Raw genomic sequence first — 24,445 nt, forward strand, 5'->3', positions numbered from 1 at the left:
GTGACTGTTTAATGCTGACAGAACATATACTAAATACCACAGAGCTTTCATTATGCCTGCAATTTAGTTAGCCCTTTAGCCACCTACAGACTGCATTGTTCAAACACAGCAACCCTATAAATTTCATGCATAATCCGCCTTTTCTGTGCATACCTAGGCATTTTCAAGACTTAGGCTTTACATTTAGGATTATTCTCTACTGGACTAAAACTGGACAGTGACAGACATTAAATTAAAACATATTTAGAGAATTTACCCTGGTCAGAAGAGCTGGACTGACCAGAGTGGCCTGAAGCATCCCTAAAAGCAGCACAAGGGAGGTTATAATAGCCTACTGCATGCCTTAATTTTGTCTTAAGAGGGCAGGATTCATCTCATGGCTAACCCACACCCTTTGCTGGAATCACCATGGGAGGCTTTTCGCAATAGCCTCTCTTGTCTGTTGAGAACCAGAGAGAGAGATGCTAAATCTACTTCACATCGCCTAACCACAGCCAGCAGCTGCGTATTGCTACAGCTCAGCCCCAATTGTCCCTAGGTATGAAAAGTTGTTTTCCCTAGCGTCCAGCCAGCACCCTACACTCCCTTACTGCTGTCTGTGAACAAGAGCCAGCGGGCAGGTGAGATGGGAGTTACACAGTCCCTTGCCGTACACATCACTTATTCAATAGCATGATGCATGTAAAAAGCTTGGCCTTCACTGACTCAGGCATGAAACTACAAAAATTACTAAATACAAACACATCACACTGTCTGCTCTAAAACAGGCAGAAAAACAGATTGCAATGAAGATGAAATCTTCATTTTGACTGTCAAAAAAATGCAGAAGCTGCACTAAAATAGCTTTGGTGGCAAAAGCCACACCAGCTTCCCAGCCGAGGACAACAATTAGCATATAGTCATACAGTCGTTGCGGTGAAAAGCATTGTGGCATGTTCAAAAAATCTTGCTCATCATTTTATGGAGCTTAGCATGAGCGTGGCCAAGGAGAACTACAGATGAGTCACACGCCAGGGTCAGGGAAAGGAAGGCGGTAGCCTCAGACCTCCCCAGATGCAGAGCTGCACACACACGCTGAGCACGGGGATGTGCAGAGGGCTGCCCCCTTGGGCAGCTGCCACACAAACTGGAAGATGCTCAGCACCTTTTAGCACTAGGCTGAGGTTGCTGTTGCAAGAGCAACGAGGAAGGATGGCTCAGATATTGTTTCTTTAGGTAGGACATCCCTCACATTGAAAAGTTTATTAGTGTTAATGGTGCCTGAATGCCTAATACATCACTATAAGGGTACCACACGTTAGAATTTATTCCATTCTTTACAGATTAATACTTCTACCAGCACTGAGAAAGTTTTATAAAGATATAATGGCAGCCACAAGAGAAACTCTATCAGATTAATTACATGCATTTTTAAAATGTTTAAGATCCCAGGCAAGCATCCAGATGAAGCTGAGATTATGGTAAATTTGGGTAAATGAATGAGAATTTGGGTTAAAAAAAAAATCAAGATCAATTCTTGTAATTTAATTTTACATTCCTTCAGAAAGGCAGACCTTGTAGGTAACTGTCCTTTAAAAGAGAAAAAGAAAAAAAACCAAACTCAGGCCTTTCCACATGAACCAGCTGGCAAAAGGTTTTTATAGCATCTCATACTAAAGCCTACTGAATGGAAATGTCCTTCCAGGTCTGATTGTGATTTCCTAGTGCTGTATATTCCAAAAATGTACATTCAAAACCAAGATAACATTAATGGAAAGTAAAATCTAAAACCAAATATTTGAGGCTTCTTTAGAGCAGAGTTTTATTTCCCATGTGGCTTTAATCCTGTAGGTATTCCAGACTAAGAGAGCTTTCCTCCAAACAAGTGAAGATTTTTATGTTTAAATTCCACACTTATTCCAGAATAAGGACAGTAAAGCCAAGAGTTAATTGAATACTACATTCTCAGTTCCTACGCTACCATTAACTGCCCCACCCTGACACATCTTAAATTTTAGATTAATACCACAAAAGGAGATAATCCATTCTTCCACAAAGACATTCAGTGGAGACGGGCCTCTTGAGTTACAGCCCAACATAAAAAAATATTCTAAAGGTGAAAAAACCATCATTCTGAGCACAAGGAAAAGAAACATTTAAAAAAAAAAAAAAATCTGAGTTTTGGTATTATTTCCTTTTATATTGGAAATCAAAGATGCTGATCCAGTTCTCTAAAGCATCAAAGTTACTACACAGCCGCCTTTTACAGAATCACACACACTGTTCATTACAGGAAGTCGATACAACCTCAGTTACTCCACTGATGAAGAAAATGGACAGAATAAGAGTTAAAAAATAAACTAGAGTCCACTTCTTCAAAATCCAAGCTCACAATTTCAACTGTAAGAACACTTTCAATATATGCCAAGTCAAAACAAATGTCATTGCAGATGTTTTAAGAGAGCAGCACTGAACTCTTCCATCCACTTGTGACCGTGACCAAATTAACACAAGCGGGATAAATTAAGAACAGTCAAGTAACACAGATTTCTCCCTGGGCTGAAGGGCTCTGGCTGGGTTCCTATGCACACAGCAGAAACTGCATGGCAGGTCATCTGAACGAACACAGAACAGAAAATGGAAAACTCAGCTGAGGGGAACATCTGAATATCCTTTTTTTTTTTACAAAAACTAAATTTTGCCCAACTTTTCTCCTGTTACTCAATGTCTGCTTTCCTGCTGCCATCCGTAGGTCCCAAAGCTTCCTTACTTCAGATTAAAATAAATGTTTCCCTTAAAAAAAAAAAAAAAAGAGAGAGAGAAAAAAATCACTGTGAATACTACACATAAACATGTGTTGTTTACATTCCCTTACTTCAAACAGGTCACATTACTTCTGGTGCAATATGCTGATCATAATAAGTTGTCATGGTTTAACCCCAGCTGGCAACTGAGCACCACACAGCTGCTCGCTCACTCCCCTCATAGCAGGATGGGGGAGAGAATTGGAAGGGTAGAAGTGAGAAAACTTGTGGGTTGAGATAAAGAGAGTTTAATAGGTAAGGCAAAAGCCATGCACGCAAGCAAAGCAAAACATGGAATTCATTCACCGCTTCCCATGGGCAGGCGGGTGTTCGGCCATCCCCAGGGAAGCCGGGCTCCATCACGTGTAACAGTTACTCGGGAAGACAAACACCATCACTTCAAACGTCCCTCCTTCCTTCTCCTTCCCCCAGCTTTACATGCTGAGCATGACGCCATATGGCATGGGACATCCCCTTGGTCACTGGGGGCAGCTGTCCCAGCGGTGCCCCCCCCCAGCTCCTTGTGCACCCCCAGCCCCCTCGCTGCGGGGGCGGTGTGAGAGGCAGAAAAGCCCTTGGCTCTGGGTAGGCGCTGCTCAGCAGTAACGGGAACATCCCTGGGTTACCAGCGCTGTCTTCAGCACAGATCCGAAACAGCCCCATACCAGCTACTGGGAAGAAAATCAACTCTATCCCAGCCCAAAACAGCACAAAGGTTCAGGATATCACATCAATATTACTGCATTTTATCTTGACTACACATTATGGGAGAATTTAGAAACTATAGATTAAGAAGTGCTTTCAAGTGATACAGAGTAGCTAGCTAATGTAATATACCATACAGGGCATATGGTGTTTTCTTTAAGCTTTAATATTGCAATCAATCTGAACTACAATATCTGCCTTCACTAAGAAAACATTTTCATCTCCATCCATCAGCAAAGTAATACAGACAATAAATGGTAGCGACCCATAAGCTTAAGTGAACAACATGGGGATACTTGTGCCAATTCTTTACTTCATGAACCTTGAAATGAAAGGCCTCAGCCACATTTGTACAAACATAAATGTGCGCACACGCGTGCACAGTGTTGGTGTTTCTAGGACTAGCAGTACGAAATTTGCAGAAAAAATATTTCTATCATTCTCAGATACAAAATCCTTTTAAATCTGAGAAAAAAGTAGGATGAAAAAAAGCATCAGTAGTTCTTCCAACTTTACTGCAACAAGGGAGAGAGCTTTGTTTTTTCTCCCTTCCGGATGCGTGCCCATACAACACCTAGCACCAAGTAGTACATGTCAACAGCAGTGCTAAATTCCTGCACGGAAGCTATTTCAAGAGCAGCCGTTGGGGTAACCGAAGGGAAGGAGAGATCAGTAGAATGCTACCAGGTTCAGATAGAGACAGAAGCTACAGATAGACACCTTCACTACCCAGCACTGTCCTTTCCTTCCAGAGCAGTTGGTCTCAATTGAAAGGCCATTTCTTTATGGATTCCATACTTATCTCAATATTTGCATTATACACAGCAATACCTTACACTTCCTGATATGGGATACGTAGCTAAGAACATGCTGTATTTTAAACAAAAGTGCTATTTCTAAAGTAAAAAAGCAGAACCTCACCTCTCTTGAACACACATCCTCAGTAAAGTTATTAACTGTAACACCAACGCTGATTTTCTCATTCTTTCTACAGCACCTTAACCTGAAATATACCCCTCACGCTGAAGGATTTCAAAGGCTTTTACTACCACATCTCAAACATTTTCTCCCAAATAGTTCCCTCCAGGCCTGACAATAAGGCCTTCTGACCAGCACACACAAACACTAGTCAACACAGAAGAAACCAGGTTTAAAGGTGGACTTAGACATTCACTACGCAGCTCAGGCCAGATGGCTTGCAAACCACCAAAACTTAAAACTCCATCAAAAACTTTGTAGGATAAACTGTAACATCCAAAAAAGTGCATCTGAAGTCAGCTCACAAGAAAATAGACTCTAGGTGGAAGTGCTGCTTCTCCAAACACCTAAGAGTCACAAAGGACTTTGCATTCAGGGGGTTTTCCTGGAATTAAGGGAACCATTTCACTCCTGGTGACTGGTAAGAATTTCAAAAGCTGAGGAAGCCCTTTCCCTGCCACTGTGTTTCAAGCAGGAACAGCATACCTTCAGGTATCATTTCTGCATAGATAAGAAAACAAGGAGACCCTCCTGAACTACCATCAGGTGTCTGAAACCGTTCAGGAGGAAATGGACTTGTCCAACATCCTGAAAACATCAGCCACAATGTTTTCCCCTTCTGTGGCCATTTAGATAAACAGTATTGCATGAAAAACCATTAGAGTCGCTTCAGAAATTCTATTTACCTTACACTCATTTGACTCTAAAAGCTTACTCTTTTATCATATTTTAATATCTATATATGTAAAGAAGCATTTGCAGAGACTCAAGTAAAATGAGTCTCAAGCTAATTTACTCTAGGCGGACTCACTCAGCCAAGATATCGTAAGATACAGTCACTAAATAACACATCACACAAGCAATCTGGCCATAATGCTTTGCCTAAAATGCTTTAGCAATTTATAAAACACAGTATTGAACCATCTATAGGTACGTATAAAAAGTTTATCATGGTCTTTAAACAATAAAGTAGTGAGGCAAGTCCAATGAACATCTGCTAAGATCAAATGGAGTATGAAAATGGGAAGTTTCATCTTCAAGGTATTCAAAAAACACGTGAGCATCTATGTTCCTCTTCGGAAGAAATTTCCTCATGTCGCTAAAAGAAAAAAAAAAAAAGGAGAAAACTGTGTCCTTTCTTCCTTTTAGAAGCCCAAGATGGAATTAAAACTTCCTCTAAAATAATCAGGTGAAGAGAGACTAAGAAACGTTTCACTGCTCTGTTATCAAAACAAAGCAAAACAAAGCATAATTAACCTTTCAGCTACCTATGTTTATTTTCAAAAGGCATCTTCTATACTATCTTCAAGTTTTAACCCCACCTGTAATAACAAAATAATATATATAATATATATATAACAGCAATAATAATAATAAATAAAATTTTAAAAGAAAAATAAATAAAACCAAAACCAACCACACCACACAGGTCAATTACAGTTTCTTCCAGAGTTATTAACTGGCTTTTATGTCAGCCCGACTGAAATACCAGGGTTTGTTACAGATCACCAGCTTCAGTACATCTTACTGCTTGTTCTAGTTATGGAGCCTCTGAAAAACCACAAGAACACGTACTTCACCTCAAACATGCAGTGTACTTACAACAAGCCTGAGTGCCAAACCAGATCAGATTGTTTTCAGAAAACACCTGATTCTCTCACCAAACCTACGCTTTCAATTACCTACTCCAGGTTCATGGCATCTCGCTATTTGGGGAGCAGTCAGCTGTTACTATTTTCTGCGGGACACTCAGGTGTCTTTGGAGAGCTGTACTACTCCTAATGGTTGTTGCAGAGTTGTTACTCCCAGCCTCACAGTAATCTGTACTTTTTCTGCAGCTCCAGACCTTTCCTCGTCATTCATGCCAGCAATATATTTTTCACATTAATGTTTAGTCCTGTTTCCTATTGCCAGGGCTTTTCAAATCAAGCTAGCCCATCCTTCTGTCTTTGCTGCTCAAAGCTCATTCACCTGCCTTGTTTTTTCCTTTCATTTTTAAGATTATCCTGAGACATTAATGTCACACAAAAAGCTCGGACAGAGTCAGAGATACAAATCTGGGAAGACCAGTCTTACACTGTAACCACGAGACCAGCCCACCCCTTGACACCTCTCAGGGTCAATGGCACTTTAATCTACCACAGTTATTTTGCTTCTTAAACAATCTACTCAAATTCCTATAATACAGAATAGCAGATTTAATGAGCCTGCAAACTCCTACTGAAAAACACATACACAAAAAAATAGGCAGGTTTTCCAGCACCAAACATCTCTTTGGTAAATAGAGGCAAACCATTTTTCCCTTATTCAGTAACTAAAAATTATAGCATACAGGCTAATAATAGCAACCTAGCAATTTTTATTTTCATGCCATATGTTTTAGGTTATCAGCTGCACTTTGCATCTGTATTTTCAATTGTCTAAGAGCAGAAGTGACATCTTCATTTGGGAGTACAAAAATCAGGTCTTTTTCGGAACAAAATCCTTTACCCACAAAGCCTTCTTTTCACTTAGATTTTGAGCTGTGTTCAATTAGTAGCAAGTTAGATAAAACCAAATATACCATATATTTATGTGCAGGCTTCTGTGAAGGCTAGTTTGTGTAAATAAGGCTTGATTATATCACACAGCTTATGAAAGCATCAGAATAATACGATGCATTACTGATGGCCAGTTTCCTACTTACATTTTCTATGAAGCTAAGCTCCCTTTGGCTTTATGATCTCAACAAGCAAATCTCCAGTTTTAAGTAAACACAGTCTGGTGAAAAGTCATTGTTTGGACAAGAAAGAAAAAATATTCCAAAGGCAGCCCAGTTCTAAAATCTCATCCTCCAAAAACACTACAGGGATGCGACAGAACACATCCCTGCTGCTGGAACCAGAACTCAGAGTGTAAATAACACATCTCATTCATACATCATATTTACGTAATATGTTAGACCAGCAAGCTGCTTCTACAACACAACACTTCACCCGTTAAGATGGAAAAAGTACTTAAAAGATTTCTTTTTATGAGTAAATCCTCAATCTGTTTTAGTTGAAGACACTAGGCTGTGGCTGTAGACAATTTTGTCTTTCTCACAGGTATTAAGCATACTGTGAAGGATTTTTTTTTTAAAGAAGTTACTAATTTCATTTTAAAAATCATGACTATCAGGAATGGAATATAATTATTACTCCATTTAAAAGGTAACATCTCTTTATATTTAAGATCACAAAGTTGGCAAAACCAATACTTAAGTAACAGAAGGTGATCATTTGCATTTCAAAATTCATCTATCTTGCTTTTCCCTCAATTAGACCAAAACATGTTGATTCACAGGTTTGTGTGTGTGTTTGTTTCTTTTTTAAACTTATTTATAGAGCAGAATAATGGCCCCCCTGCTAGGCTGGCATTTGCTCAAGTTTCTGTCTGTGTAAATTGAATCTGTTACTGGAATTTTCCCCCCTTCAGAATACCAAGGCACATTAACCAAGAGATAAAGAGATACATTGCTGATACTATCAGCCAACAGGCAGGTGGATAACTAGGGATTTTTTGTTAGTTTTTGTGGGGTTTTTTGGACAAATATGTGATAAGAGTTCTCAGGGGGCATGGAGGGCAAAGGGCTATTTAAACAGAAGTGAATCATTCTCATCTGATCTGCTAATAACTTTGTATTCAGACATCAGCTGCTTAGCATACTTCAAAACATTCAGAAAACAAGATTACTATAAAGAGGAAAGTTAAAGAAAAAAAACCCACATAAACCTCACATTAGTCACCTTAACCGTATTAACACAGCAGAAATTCTCAGTTACAAGTGCTTAATTTCTTCTTTAAAAGCAAATAGGTTATTCTTGGCCAAAACCCCCACAGTTTTACTTGAAGTGGTGTTGAGTTTATAGGGGATGATTTATAATCCATCATTTCCCTTGTGGGTTACAGAAACAACATTTGACTTATCATAGGTGAACAGCAAAGATTTAGTTTGGCTGTTAATCAAAGTATAGCACAGGCGCTACTTTTAAGCATCTGCAGATAGCTTTGTTGTTGCAGGACTTGGTTCAGCATGAACTTTTTTTTGTTTTTTTATTGAGTAGAACTATGCAGCAGTAGAGTTATCCAGCTTTACCAACAGATTCAACAGCACTATAACACACCATGACTCTGAGCGTGCGAGTACAATTCTTGATATGCAAATCACTGCAAATAAACCGCATCTTTCGTCTCCAGTTCTCATGTGAAGTTAGGCAAATCAGAGCCAGAAAGTGCAACCGCAAAATCCATTAATGGTGCAATGCCACCTGCCGGCAGGAGTGGAGAAGTGCCGCTCCCTGCAACCCATTTAGCCCTGCGTTCAATTCATGCATAATATAGAACGACAATTTCTATTCCATACAAAATTAATTGTATTGATCGCAGGGCATGGTATACACATTTTTAAACTCTCTCTTCCCTCATCTTTTTGAATCTTCTCCATTTATAATGTTTGCATTTGTTTGATTATTTTATATATACACTGCATAAACTCTGTACGTATGCTGTCACGTTGCCTCTTCTCTTTTTGTAGGATAGCAAGAGCTGAGCAAGTCCTTGCTATTCACCATGGCAAGGATCTGATCGCTGTTTCGGTACCAATACTACCTTGCTTTGCTTTAATACAAGGTTACAACCTGGGGTACCGAAAGCCTCAAATACAAGCCCTAGATCCCGCAAGCAAGCTCCACGTAGTTGGACCCCTATTCTCCCCTGGGTCTGAAAAGCTTCAAAATTAATACTTTATTATCTCTAGCCCCTCCAGGAATTAGATTCTGATATATAAACTGTTGAATTTAGACTTCATGTTTTCCTGCAACCAATAAAGCAATTTAAAATTTAAATATGTCCTCAGGCACTTCACTGCTAAGCATTTTCTAACTTGTGCTGTAAAAAAGTAACACCTGAAACCTCATTCAATTAAGTAGATAAAATTGTTCCAAATACCTTTTTACACCTTTCACATAACGCTGCAATACAACTTCCTACCTATTTTAAATTGAAGATATCCTGCAATCTATTTAAATTTCACATTCATCCTCTCCTTTTCCTGCCTCCCAAATTCGCTCCTCAAAAATCAATGCAGAAAAAGAACTGCATCCCAACACTCATCATCTGTCCTCAGTCTCCAACACCAGATCCTAAAAAGCAGTGGTTTGATAGACATCCTCTTTCTTGCATACTTTTAATGAGTGCATTTAAATAACAAAAAGTTGAAATAGCATAACATAAGACATTATCACACCCAAATCCTATTCTATCCCAAACTCTGATGAAAACACACACCAAGCTAAATCACGGAGACAGAATTTTACAAGGCAAGTTTCACTGTGTCCTTCAGTTAAGTGAGAAAGGGAGAGGGAAGGCTGAGTACCGAAAGGTAGGGCAACACAGCACACAATACTGGAAATATCAGGAAAATTCAAAACAAGAGACTCACTTTGAGTCACTTTATTTGGTCACTGTGTTGCATTATGATAAGAAATCATATGCATTATGATAAGAAATCATAAGACCTGATGAAATTTTGTGAAGATCACTTCTTGACCTCTACAAAACTGCAGCCCTTATTTCAGCAGGAAAAAGCAAGCTGTGAGCAACATTTACAATCCGTTTTAAAAAGCAACGTAAAAATAATTAAAAAAAAAGAAGAAAGAACTTGCCAATTTCTCTTAGTGTACTGAACCGAAGCACAAGTATAATTTCAAAATCCTTATCCCATGAAGGAGCTTGAGGAGCAATTCTATCATGATACAGGGGAGACATGGGTTCCAGGGACATGGTGCACTCCTTAGAATGAAAAATGATCATCCAAATGACATGGGGGAGTTTTCCCCTGTAACATGGGAGTCTAAAGAAAGCCCACTAATATGATTATTTTTTTAATCCTGATCAAAAGTTCTAGAGCAAGATCTACCAGCAGCAGTAGCCTGAAGAAAGCTGCTTTGGACTCAGATAAACACCATTACTGAACGTACAGGTATTAAATCATTGCTTAGAATAGAATGGCACTTGAGTCCAAAATATATTTTGTATTGCTAAGTTATACCAATTATTACTCTCCTATGCAAAAATTAGCATGAAATAGCTATACTAAAATAAGAGCACACTTTGCAGAGATAACACCGAGATCAAGAAATATGAAAGGTAAGAATCATAGAGCAGTATCAATTCAGCCATCTTACATACATCTAATATACACATTTGCGAATTTTCATCTTGTAGCTTGCCAGTTACAGACACACAACACAAACTGCAGCCTGGGGTAAGGCAGAGAGGGTGGAGAGGAAAGGACAACTTCACCAAGAAAAGCCCGGATGGATAGCCCGGATGGATACCACGCCTGTGCTATGAGATGGAAGTAATGATGGTGCAGAAAACTTCACTCTTACATTTGGGGAACTTCTAAATATTATTTCAACTGCTTCCTAAACACTTAATCACTACTAGAGTTGGCTGGCTGGGGCTTAGGGGGCAAAAAAAACAAAAAACAAAAAAAAAACCAAACAAACAACAAAAAAAAAAAAACAAAAAAAAACCACTTCTCTTTGGATCCTCATTGAAATATAGAAAAATTAAGCTTTGACTTTCACAGCTCATTAACAATGACAGGGTGGGAAAAGGCTGCACTTTTCTTTGCTAGCACCATCTTTGCTGCTACTCAACTAGGAAGCGCTTTGAGGCTGGGTTAGGGAGGCAGGAAAACACCTCTTTCTAGCGGGACGTCACACACATTGGCAACCAGAATGCATTTCTATTTAAGAACCACAAGAATTGCTGGGATTACCCAATTTTCTTGTTCCTGAATAAACACAGGGTGAGGGTAGAATGAAGGTGTTGAGTTTGTTTGATAGGTAAAAAGAATTTTCTGTAATACCTGCCCTTTTGACTTGCACCTGGATAGAAAACATTTTATTTACTATTTATCTCAAAAGGCTGAATTTTTTGTTGTGATCCTACCACCTTTATTCAGAAAGTTCCTTACTGTATTACAGTTGCGGGACTAAGTCACAGAATAAACACCTGATGCCAAACTAAGTACAGAACTCCCATTGCTGGTACCTTTTATTTTAATTTTTTCTAAGCACATTTGCAAACTGTGAGCTTGAGGACTACCTGCACGCCAAGTTGCAATGCCTAGCCAGACCGCAGGCTCAGCAGAAAGAGTATGTTGGCATTTCAAACTCAGAATAAAAAAGAGAAACTGAAAATCTGAATAGTCTTCCAGTAGTCATTTCAACTCTAAAAGTAGGGGGGTTTAAGCTAGCTATGAAATTTTTAAAACATGAAGTTATAAGTAAAAAGACTTGATTTTTGGCTGTCACCACCATTTGACCACTGTATTAACAGAAAAAAAAATTGGAAAAAGGGAAAGGACGGCAAAGTTTCAAGTTCCATCCTTGCTATAAAAACCCAAGAGATATTGATTTTATCACCCTCAGGACTGATGAAAGCAGTTCTAAGAAAACAGCGCTCTAAACTATTTCAAAGCCCACTGTAGCTCATCACAAATGTCAGAGGCATCTCTGAGCCTATTAGGGTTGTACTTTTCAAACTGCTTTTTTATATGTTCTTTGCACATACAAATTTTTGTATTTTTAAGGCTCTTGGTGTCATCTTTTCAGTCTGCCCTTTCCCTTATTTGCTCTTTTCAGTTATCAAGATGTACTCACACATAGCAAATAACTGCAAGAAAGCAAAACATTCCTTAAATTTGCTTAAACAAGGCATTCAATACAATTGCACTTTATGGAAATGATCTAACAAACACCACCACAGTTCAACAATAAAGCAGTTATGGGCCCTCTAGCTTTTTAAAGGAAAAAGCAAAGAAAATTCAGATATTGCATGATGTTGAGCTCTATGCTATAAAGGCTCCGTGAGAAAATGAAAGCTGCTAATCTACTTTCCAAGTGAAACATTGTAGGTGATTGCTCTAACCTGGGGCACAGTACATTCTCTCTATGGCATCGTTGTCACAGGAATCTTCAACCTCCCTCCACCTGCTAAAATACGTTAGCTGAATGTGTCCTAAAAACAAAACGACAGGAGAAATCAAAACATTTTTCCCTTCCATTTTCTGCAGAAGTGAACTGTAATTACTCCTTTTGTAGCTAAAAACAGTATCATTAAGAATAATGGCATCATTAAGTACTAGAAGCTATTACTGGGGGTGAATTTGCTGCACTGATAATGAAGCTCTAGACAGGAAATGAAGATACTAATTACAAGATAAAACGCCTACTCAGTTAATTGGAAGCAACAGCGAATAAAAAGAAATGCATTTGCAAAAGTTCCTGACCTCTATCATTCAATAAGATGTTGTTTGGGTTCAAATCACGGCACACAATTCCTTCTCTATGTAAAGCATCAAGGGCTACAACCATTTCAGCTGCCCATCTTTGAATGCAATCCTCTGGGATATAAAACCTGGAGGTTATCGCTAATCTTTCGTCGAGGTCCTGAAAAATTTGATGTATTTCCTTCTCCCCTGCTACTGCTATTTTGTCTTCCCTCTTTGGTGCTGCCTTTTTACTTTCAGCTGCTGGTAACAAAGCCGAGTCCGTTTCCTCTTTCCCAAAGTCTTCAGTTTGATCGGAAAACAGGAATACTGCTTCATTTCTTAACGTGTCTCCATCCAAGCTAACATCTTGAGCACCTGAGAGCGGGCTGGAAACAAATAAACTTTCTTCTTTGCTTGTCACGTTTAAGGAGCAGGCTCCAAGCCCTTGAAACAGAGCCCCATCGTCTGAACTACCTACCTCTTGGTCAGACGTAAAGAGGGTCCCAAGAGCTCCCTGAGTGACACCACTTTGTCCATTTGCTTCCTCGCAGGAAGGCTCACCCAGTTCTGATGCCACATGATTTGGCTCTTGATCAAACACTTTGCATGGCTCTGCAGAATTATTTAATTGTAAGACATCAGGTGTTTCTAACAACTTTACTTCCAACATATCCCTATCAGTTTTTGTAAACTTTGTTGGCCTTGACACTGCTGCCTCTTCCGTTTCATCAGACATACCGGGTAAGTTTATCAGGAGATCAGGCCTTCCTTCATCAATGCTATTTACATCATCAAAAGCAGCATCCTTAAAGGAGATAACTGGCACAGAGTCATTTGAACCCCTGCTTACGGTGTCATGAGCTCCCACACCCATTTTGCTCTCTAGGGCATCCAAGCTGCTGTCATGAACTGGGTCAGAAAACAATGGCTTCAAAGGCTCTGATTTCAGGTTATATAATTTTTCTCCAAAATCAAGGCCCAGGAGCTCACTAGTGCTATCTTTGCTGTCTATCCTGAAGAGTTCCATGGGGCTGTTCTTTGATTTAGTTAATGAGTCCAATATCCTAGTAGGGCTAGCTATTTCTGACTCAGCATCATCAATGAAAACCTTTCGTTCCTGAGATGCCATCTGAGACGTGAAGCTGTCACTGCCAATGACACTGCATTTCTGTAAGCAGCTTCTCCCTTTGGTATTTAGACCTTCGCTCTCCAGTTTAACCACCGATTCCTCATTTAGAGAGCCAGAATCAATTTTTTCTTGCCCATATTCATTGCATAATGTTAAATAACTAGTAGTGCACTCTTCTTCTGAGCTGGATCCTGAGTCCATCCACTTTGAACTCTCTTGGCCATCTTCCTGGTTGCTGCTGTCATCCTGGGAGCTCGGCGTTAGGCTGCTCTTCAGTGGGACCACCTTCAGTGTGCCCTCGCCATAGCTTTCTCTGGAATCAGTGCTGCTACCAATTTCTTTAGGACTAGGTGTTGGCTGCTCCAGGTAAATTTTAGTTGAACTGGATGTTCTGGGTTCAGGAATTTCAAAGCTCTCTTCAGGACTTCTGTTTAAGAACTTACTGACATAAGACCACAGTTTTCCTCCTGCGAGAAAAGAGGGGAGGGGAGAAATCTCTTAATTTCACTCAAAACAGAATTGGTTTCATTACAAAACAGGAAAACACGTTCATTCTCACAATTCACTATACACTATATACTTATGCCCACTGAGCAAGTTGGATCCACTGCCTCAGGAGGAAAACATTACAGGGAACACAGCTTGCTTTTCAAGCAGATTCCTATTATTACATAAATAGTTAAAAGAGCTGCATCTGAGATTAAGTTGTTTTGGGTTTTTTTCTGAACTTCAGTGAAGTCTCATTTCAAAGTCTGTCTCAAGTTGCATGGTGGTCACTACTGTCTATCTACTGCCTCGAAAGAAAAAAAAAAAAACAAAACACCTAGGGAAGACCAAATTATTCAGTGCCCATCAGCAGTTCTGCCTGTACCGAATACTTCTGTATCACAGCTCCAAGCTCATGAGCAGCATTAGGAGAGACGGACTAAAAACAAATTAGCCAGTTTGGTAAGGGGAAGGGAATTACCTCATATTAGCAGGATATTTTAAAGATTCATTTCTCTCTTTGAAGTGGGTTTTGTTAGTTAAATATGGATCTAATTCTCCCTTTAACTTCAGAACTCAAGAAAGTTTGTTACACTTTGTTGCATTACACAAGGATTTGTCAATACTCTTAAGTTACACTTGCAAACCAGTTCCTTCATACTAAAGGCTCCAAGTTACAGATCCAAAAGTAACAGTTAAATTTAAAAAAAATACAAAATAGGGCTCTTCATGTTTCCAAATATTGTACATATTAAAAAAGCTTATAGATTACAAAACATCGTTTGCACAAAACAAATCAAGAAGTTACTGCCTCTCTTGAACATCCGAAAGAATTTGGCTTAAAGCTAGAAAGCCACCTTTGATAATTTATGGAAAAATGCAAAGTCAAGACATTTCAATTTAAAAGATTGTACAGAAATTCTGGAAAATGCAGGACTTCTAACAAAATCTTTGTAGAAGAAAAAAAATAAGTACCCAGCCCACTGGGAATCTGCAGAGTTTTGACTGGGGTGGGGTTTTTTTTGTTTTCTCTCTTTTTTCTAACTTAGTTTGATAAAACGAAGTTTTATACTTTTCCAGAATACAGTCTTTAATAGTTATTTTTAAACACACTCCATATCAGGCAAAATTCCTTTTAAAAGTACAATAAAAGAAGAAAGTATTTTTCATTGCCTAGGAACAGGTTTTATACATTCCCAGGTATTTCAAAAATAACTTATCAAAGGCAGAAAAAGCTTGATACTTTAAAAATGAATTTGAATAATACAATGTGGAGTTTTCTTGCCCTCCATCCCCCTGGCTAAGACAAGACTTATTTTTGAAGTGGGAAAAAAAAAATCTCATTGGTTGTGGTGAAACTAAGTATATTAAAAATATTATGAGGGAATTCTAACAGCCCGAGTTCAATGGTAAAAAAGACAATTTAAATCTATTAATCCATGTGGTTTCTGCCATAAGCTACAAATGGACTTAGTGAGACAGAGTGACGCTTACCACTTTCTAGAAGGTGATGAGAAAGGATGCAGGTAAATGAGCAGGAGCAAAAGGAAGCAATGCACGTACAGAAGGGAACAAGAACTGCTATGCTGACCACTGTATTGCATAAGCACTATAAATACTTACCCACAGATGCATTCAAAACACCTACAAGCGTGCCATCCCACAGTAGCAAGACATGGGTCATCAGTCACCCCAGCAGAGCAGCAGCCCTCAGCCCAACAAAGCAGGCTGTCTCCCCCGGGCGCGATTGATGCTCAGCTTCCCTGAACACAAGCAACCTGCTGCCCTGCATCGGTGGGACCAAGGGCCCTGGCCCTGCCAGCAGTGCCTGACCAACGGGACCTTGCCTCCATGAGAAGCAGTGAGGCCACGCAGACTCGTTATGATGAGGCCACTTGCCTTAAATACAATGCATTACACAGCTGTGCAGCAGGGCAAAGGCAGAGGCAGGGCACTGCTGTGCCTTCTGAGCCCTACAGCTTGCACAGGATTTCAGAATTACTGGTTTTAAACTGATTTGGTAAAACTAAAATTTGTTCATCCCATAATCGCCAATAATTCTTTTTCTAATGTTACGTTTTCATATTTATTCATGCTTTTGCTATGGAACAGCAGGGAAAGAAAACAACAGAAAAGAGAATGAGAAAGCAAGTGAGAACATACATATTTGTAATATATGTGATAAAGATAGCAGCACAAAAGTTTAATTTTACCCCAAGATTCTAATGGAACAATATTTTTACAATTATTTTTCTTTAAAAATGGAATTAAATTACTTTAAATAAACGGTACTTCCAAAATAACCTTGCCCAATTTATTAACTAGGCATGGAATTATTCAGAGTTGTTTCATACCAAACGATAAAATCTCATTTGACGACCACACCCCTGCTGCATTTAATAAAACACAAAGGCTCCCAATCCCACCTACATTATTTTAAGTAGTACAAGTAAATGCTAAATATTTCCGTCTTCATATTACTGGTGTTCATTATTTGTGCTTCACAAACTTCTTATGAAAACACAAATCTCAGGTTTCAAAGGGTGTTCACAGAACATGACCCATGAAGACCCACATTACATTTTTGCAGCTTTGGCCAGTGGCTGGCACAACAGCACCTCATCTTCCAGGCATGACTTTAATGCAAATAATAGGATCATCAGTCCCTCCTCAGATGCAAGTAGTAAGAGAAGGTCTTTCTAATGAAGGCCTAGGTTGAGCTTTGACCCAGGGATGCAGAAAACTCAAAACCTTATTTCTGTGATCTTTTGTCACCTTTTCTTCCTGTGTCATTACTGGACATCAGGTGTGCTTTTACATGTGACACCTGTACAGCTCTCATTGACCTAAAGGTTTCGTACCCCTCCATTAAGGTAAGAAGGAGCTGTGCTGCCCGGCAGTATGAGAACTGCAACAACTATCCCCATACAACTTAGCTTTTCACCTATAGACAGGTCAAGCTGCTCTCAGGACAACTCCTGTCTTCTGCTCCCTCCGCCTCACCTCATGCAAGATTTCATGCAGCCTCCACTAGATTTTGGGCTCTGCTCAATGTCTTAGTGCAGCTTAAGAAAGAAGGAGACCCAAGAAGGATTAAGGAAGGAAAACAGATGTGTTGATCTCAATCCTTCAAAACCCCACAGAAAAATCACTGGAAGAGTCAAAAAGTTCAGGCTATTTCAATTTCAAATACTTTAGGCAAACCTAGACTTTGCAAGTCACAAAAAAAAAAAATCTTTTTATCCTTACAGTATTCAGGAATTAACCACTGTCCACCTGTGAAAACAGACAGAACTGCAACAATGACTCATTTTCTATTTGCAAATGTATTACCATACTTTTTTAATAAAGAAGTTGCTCATTAATAATCACTTGGATTTAGAAATCACAGTGTAAATGACTACTTACTGCAACTCCAATTTAGAGTTAAATGCAAGTAAATGCAAAAAAAAAAATATCTAAATATGTTTACATACAAATATTTCAAGACTGGCCTCCTGGTCAAGTGGAAATACATAAATAAATGCTATTCAATAATTGTGTTCTATAGTGAAAAACAACAATTTTATTCCTTTCTGAAAATGTCCAATCCAGGGTCAAACAAGAGTGATATTTGTATCTGGGTATATAATTATGCCTTTATGAATGACATACTAATAATCTTTCCCCCTCTCCCCATGTGTTGTGTAAGATCAAGAAAACCCATTAGCAAGCCATGCTAATATAGTATCAGGAATCTATAAAAACTAAAATTACAGAAATCAATCCAAACAAGTAAGCTTCAGTCATTGCCAAATAGTCTAACATACTAAATAACTATAAAAGCTACCATTTTAAGCTAAAGTTCATTAGTGCTTAATACAATTTCAGAAGTACAGTATTAACATAACTAATTATTAAGATTATTTTCTTCTACCATGAATTGACTCTACAACCAGTCTAGCTCGCTCTTTCTGGTTTTATTAGGACATGAAAATCACCAAGCTCTAGATTCTTCTACATTTATTCAATGTAAAATTACTTATTAGAATTGCCTTGCTTAACTGCGTTTCCAGCACTCTGGAGGTTATACCTCTGCTTCTAGAAGCACAATCTAAAAAGTTAGTGATCAAAATAATCAACAGGAAATTGCAGCACAAATTAACCAAGTGATGAAGTTGACTAGGAATCTTGTTAGTTCCACAATATTTTTACATTCTTTCAAACATTTCTGCGTGTTTTTGTTAATGGCACTTGACACAGGAACATCAAAGAAGATACACAGGCTATACAGTACATATCATAGGATGAAATGAAACCTAATAGATCAGCAAATTTAGTCTCCTAAACATGTTTTTGTTCTAGCCAACAAGCAAAATTCATGACCTGTTGGAGTCTTCTTCACCTGGTGCTCAGACACTTACCAGGTCAGCTTGATATCCTGGCAAGACTGGCTGACTAAGGAGACATATTCCAAAATAAATCAAACTTTTGCTAGCTTGGCCCCTGAGTTCCCTCTGAAGGATGATATGCTCCAATTCCTGCAAAACTGGAATGCAGCTAAGAATACAGTAACCACAGTATTTAGGAAATCCCAAACAAAGTCAAAGTGAACAATCCAGGCTTCCAAATCACTGTGATCAGATAGGGAAGAAAAACACTGTACTGAAAGACATCTGCTTGAATTATTCTCCAAAACCAGGCCCAGCTCTCTATATCACTGCACAAGAATTCATTTATGGCCAGGAGTACCAATCATGCACCTCATGCAAACTAATATTCTTCCTTGCTAGAAAAAGAAGCACCTTTCGGTTTTCCTGGAATCACCGTCCTCCAGGTTAATACACAATGCGTAAAATTATGCTTGTACAGTTTCTTGGCCAGAAGGAAACCAGGCATGTAGGCACTACCATGATACGTTCCACAGCATCCCAACAGCAGCCCCAGTGGGCTTGCAGCGTACACACGAACTGGAAGCTAATCTCCAACCTAATCTCTAATGTGACAGTAGTTACAAACACCAGAGCCTTATATACATGGCTGCTTCCACTGCCACTGGTGAATCTCTGCTACAAAGTTTGCTAGTTTAGGCAAAGCTCCCACTTCCCAATGCACTTTGAGCAAAAGCTATGATTTCAAAGCCGCCTCCTGAAAAAGTCACTTGCCAAGGACCATATCACCTTTCCTACATTTTCCGATTGCTGTCGAATATTTACAGCTAGTACTATCTCCTTTCCTAACAACAAATCCCTAGCTCCGCAAGCCGGAACGCTACCGTGTTGTTGTCTATCAATTCCTGTGAGCAGCAAGCCTCTTCAGCATGAAGTTTCTTGAGTGCTCTCCAGATTGATAGGAAATCCAGCTTGTTTATGCTTAAAAGAGATTTGACAGCTTCTAACAGCCACTTAAACTTTGATGTCCCATGGAAGCCCCCCAGCCTATTTTTGAAGCATCTGTTTCTAAAATTTCTGGAGTTAGTAGTGCCAAGAAGAAGCGAGGCCTTATTAACATCAGATTGGCTCTCTACCACACTAAAATTTGCCAAGTGCTTTCCAACAACACTACAAGATAACTTCAGGGACTTTTGTGTTTCTAAGATACCCTTGAAGCCTCCGTGGCCATGAGAAAAGCCTGTAAGAGAACCCAAGACCTCACTCACCAATTCTCAAGCATGCAATGGCATCATAATTTACCAAAAGAAGGAAAAAAAAAAAAAAAGTCTTCATCTTGAGCAAGAGTCTGCAGTCAAGCTTGCAGAATTCCATACGAAATCCAATAGTGCACAGTTACACACAGTTAAAATTTACTACAAACAGGAACTAGTAAGCTGCTTAGCAAATATATAATGTCTGTACATAACATTAAAACTTTATCTAAATTTGCTATAATTCAAGCCAATGCCCACTTAAATTAATATTTTACCCTTGAACTTCCTGATGGTATGGCTAACATACCTAACAGAGTAAGTCACCACCACTTATAAATTTGACTGGCAGAATCTTCTGTCCTATTGGAATTGAACTACTTGGAGTATGAATGTTAAAAGCATTCATAAAGTCATGGAATAAAATTTCAGAATCTATCGCTCAAAAAGTACTGTCCCAGGAATGTTTTATCCTTTCCCAAAATTAACTAGAAGCACCTCCTCTATTTATATTTGGTCTGAGATGGACAAAATTTTGAGATAGCTTTACCTACAGGGAATCCCAATATTATTATCCTTGTAATATAAAGGATGAGTGCATAAGGCTGATGTGATCAAGACCATCATCAGTGAGGTGAGCAAGATTAGTCCCCGCATATTGTACAACATAACTTTAGCCCTACTTTTATTCATGTTTTATTCATGTAGAGCTAGAAAATGAGGCCTTTCTCCCGAACCGGCAGTGGTCTCCTGGGAGAAGGTGAGGTGCAGAGGCCATGCAGTTCTAGAAGCAACACAAAATTACTGCCCCAATTAGGGATTTGGGATCAGGTCCTACACCTGCAATACACGTTTTACATGCATTATTGGGCAATTTACGCCTCACCTTGTACCCCAGCTACCCCTCTTTAGAACAGAATATATCACTCCTTTTCCTCTCCCTTTGCCTGTTCCCCAGACAGTAAGTTCATGAAACCAGGAGACCATCCTTGATGAAATCCATAAAGAGATCAACCTCGTTAATTCCCCAACAATCAGGGAAAAGTCCTTATAGCATATTATCATTTTTGAATGGTTTGCAAAAAAGGATAGAGGTGAGAGGTGAATCCATTTCCAAACTGCTTGCTGCTTTATCAGAAGATGAGGGAAAACCCTATGCAGTTTATAACTTCTATTCACAAGTGTCCAAGTCAAGTGAACCCACGTACCATGCATAACCAACAACAGCCCTTGCACACCAAAATCCCTTCTGGACCCTGTAGCTCTCCTTCTCCCCAGAACAGCCTGCCAGTCCTCCATCCTCTCTGCAATGCTCCCCAGGCCTTCCCACATTCCCTACCCCCTGTTCCTCTTCAGAGCTCTCCCTGTAGAAAGTACTCGTACCTCTCCCAGCTCCACCTCAAAATAATCCACCTCCCTGCCACGTCTCCTGCTCGCATGGCTTTGACCCGCAGCTTGGAGAAAGGCACCATGAGCTGTGGCTGCCCCCTGGTACGTATGTGCTGCCTGGCCAGCCAAGATGAGGATACTTAACGAACACCACCTTCACTGTCGGCATATCAAACAAACGGTGTGGGGTGCTGCACAAGGCTGTGTGTTGCACAAACCTGATTTGGAAGGCACTCAGCAAATTAACAATCCTTCCCCCACAGAACTCCAAACATGTTACAGCTGATGTTTGTAAGAGCAAGACATTCAGGCCAAGCGATTTCACTGGATTTCTGACCATGTCAACCCGGAGACAGTCATTCCTTTTTAAAGACAACACCCCATCCACCACAAATGTTAAACTGAGGTTTCTGTTCTTAAAATGAAAGAGCTCTGACTGTGCAATGTCTCCATTTCTCTCACTGTTCTCACAATAAAATTATCACTTCCAGGAGATCATCTTTATCAACTGGTCTCATCAAGCCTTCCTTAAAATCTTTTTTTTCCTCCATCTGACCACTACTCCCCTCAAATTCCACTACTTCTTCACCCAGTTTTCCATCTGTTTTGACAAGGAACACTCTTCCCGAAGAGAAGAGCAAAACTGTAGGTCTTCAGAGCTTGCAGAAATATTAGGAACACTTTTTATAGCATGATTTTATCCTGTCTCTAATACTTTGATTATGCTAGTCTTAAGGGCACGTGGTATCTGACAAGGGTCATGGGTGGGTTTTTTGCTTGCTTTGGAGTTTGCTCTAGGTTTTCTTTTTTAAATATTATTTCTCCAAACAAAATGTACCAGCTTATGTGGAAACTACAGTTCAGGTGATAGTCTCCAAGTTATTCTGCTGAATTACACACACCTCAAGAAAAGTAGCATTGTACAAAGCCGCACTGTAAACCCTCGAGATCACCATCAGGCAGTACTGTAATGTGAGGCTTTTCTTCATGCACCACTGCTCATGGCAAAAATAAGTCACACACAGCAGAAATAGTCATTCGTGTTGTGAAGTTAACTTTAACTGGCCTCATGTGACAAATTGCTCACGAAAAAGCAAAAATCCAAGTTATTAGGAAAAAAAGAAATAATATTCAATTTAATAAAATTATCTTCTCTATCAGTTAGCTTAGTTCCTTTACATCATCCATTCCAACTGAATTATTAACATTTTACAAAAAGAGAACTTTTAGCTATCCCAAAATTTATATTCTGCACTCATTCTAAACAAATATGGGTAATTACATTTAGGGAATATTTAAATCCAGGTGTTAGACAAAAAAAATCAAGATGTAATTATTTTGTGCCACCTGTTCCCTGTGCATTTAACAGGAATTTTATAAACAGTTTGAAGGCAAAACTCTGTGGTTCTGCTTTGAACTCCTGTGTGATGCCACTAGCTATTTTCTTAAAAATCCAAATCAGAATAACTATGCAATATTAACAAAAAGGCAAATGTTCATGTTTTTTAGCAGAGTGTTATTAAATCCTTGTGTAAATACTTGTCATTTTAAGATGCTAAAAATATTTACTAGCCAAAGTTTATAAAAGTAGCCAAAGACTTTATCTCTGAGAGATGACTGTAAATAACTGCAGACAGTTGTTACAGTCAAAGCACTCACTCTCCTGTAGAAAATAAACAGTTGGAAGCTTTTAATATTGCTACAAGTAGCCGATCAGGATTTGAGGCCATTTGAAGCAAGAATCAGATCCACCACGGAACGAGGTGGGAAAAGGAAGAGGGACAGAGAATGGGAGTGGAGTGTCTTACATGACTTCTCTTAGGCACACTAAAAGTATTCTAATTAGATGTATAAGAGATTAATTTGACAATTTAATGTACCATTGATTAAAACTTAAACCTTTGACTTTTTTCAACAATATACTTATAACAAGAGACAAACCTTCTGCATGCTGTAACACGAGAAAGACAGACTCCTCAGAGATGATGTACTTGTGCAGACACACCATGTTGGGCACACAGCGGGGTATGATGGTCGTTCTGCTCCTGCTGTACTCACTACTTTTCCTTAGACCCTGACAGAGAACAAAAAGGTCAGTTGTACCCTCAGTTGCCTTTGGAGCCTGCTGTGCTCTGTGTTTATCAACCAAACTAATCTATCCGAGTTACTCTGGGCTTCAGAGAAACCACTCATCTGCTGCTCTATGCCCCTCGGTCCCCCGAGGCTGTGCTGATGGCATCTGGCGCATTTCCAGAGAACAGAAGATGGCACAAAGCTGCCATTAAAATCAATTACATGGGTCAATGTTTTTATTAGAATCTCTCTCAAACTAAGTCATCAGGATGACACTCAGTTATTTCCCTGTGACCTTTTTTTAAAATTTTATTTTTGTGTGTGACCAAAAGACACTATTAAAAAAAATTCAATTCAACTTCTAAAGACAAAAGAATGCCTTAGCCTTACAGGTAATCCTTACATTTCCATTGTATTTTACTAAAGACAACAACCGCAACAACAAAAAGGAAAGGAAAGGATTAGTCTCCTTGAGAGGTAATGATTTTTGGGAAGTAGCACACAGATGAAGTTGCCAGAAGTGAAAAAATTGACGTGGTTGGGAGAAAGGGAGGGTAGAGAGAAAGAGAAAGAAAATAATTATGTCAATAGTGTGACCTATTACAATATTGATAAACATAAGCAGTTAAATGGGAAATTCAATGTTACCCTATCTGCCAGTAGATAAAGTGAGGTTCTAACATACAATAATTCACAAGTAAACCTTTCTGAGGGACAAACTGGTTTTCTGTTCCCTGCACATACTTAAGACAAACAATTTCAAAGGCCAGACACACAAAGTTAAGGCAGGCTTGTAAGCCAACCCTGAAGTGAAGTTACAAAATGTTAACAACTAAGTAGAGCTCCATGTTTGGGGGACGGTTTTCAGCCTGCCCTCCCATCAGCAGTGGAATTCATGTCAAGGGGAACCTGAAATAATGGCCCTGATAACAATACTCATACTAAACTAATTCTCAGCATCACAGATGCTCCGA

General features: G+C 39.2%; 1 protein-coding gene across 10 annotated transcripts in view; it reads right to left on the reverse strand.

The window, feature by feature from the left end:
• The window catches only part of RPS6KC1 (ribosomal protein S6 kinase C1), a 91,283-nt gene that overhangs the window by 6,730 nt on the left and 60,108 nt on the right, over positions 1-24,445 (reverse strand). For 9 of the 10 annotated variants that reach the window (XR_008824875.1, XR_008824874.1, XR_008824876.1 and 6 more), the window contains 3 exons: positions 23,340-23,472; positions 12,790-14,367; positions 12,429-12,518 (listed from right to left, as the gene is read on the reverse strand). Coding sequence is in view for 7 of the 10 variants with exons in the window: in XM_056356973.1 (XP_056212948.1) it covers positions 12,429-12,518; positions 12,790-14,367; positions 23,340-23,472 (1,801 nt within the window). In the remaining 3 variants the exon portion in view is untranslated. The remainder of the gene's footprint in view (positions 1-12,428; positions 12,519-12,789; positions 14,368-23,339; positions 23,473-24,445) is intronic. The other variant, XM_056356975.1, reaches the window with a different exon arrangement.

This window comes from Falco biarmicus, chromosome 12, assembly GCF_023638135.1.
Source record: "Falco biarmicus isolate bFalBia1 chromosome 12, bFalBia1.pri, whole genome shotgun sequence".
In the NCBI taxonomy this organism is placed as follows: Eukaryota; Metazoa; Chordata; class Aves; order Falconiformes; family Falconidae; genus Falco; species Falco biarmicus.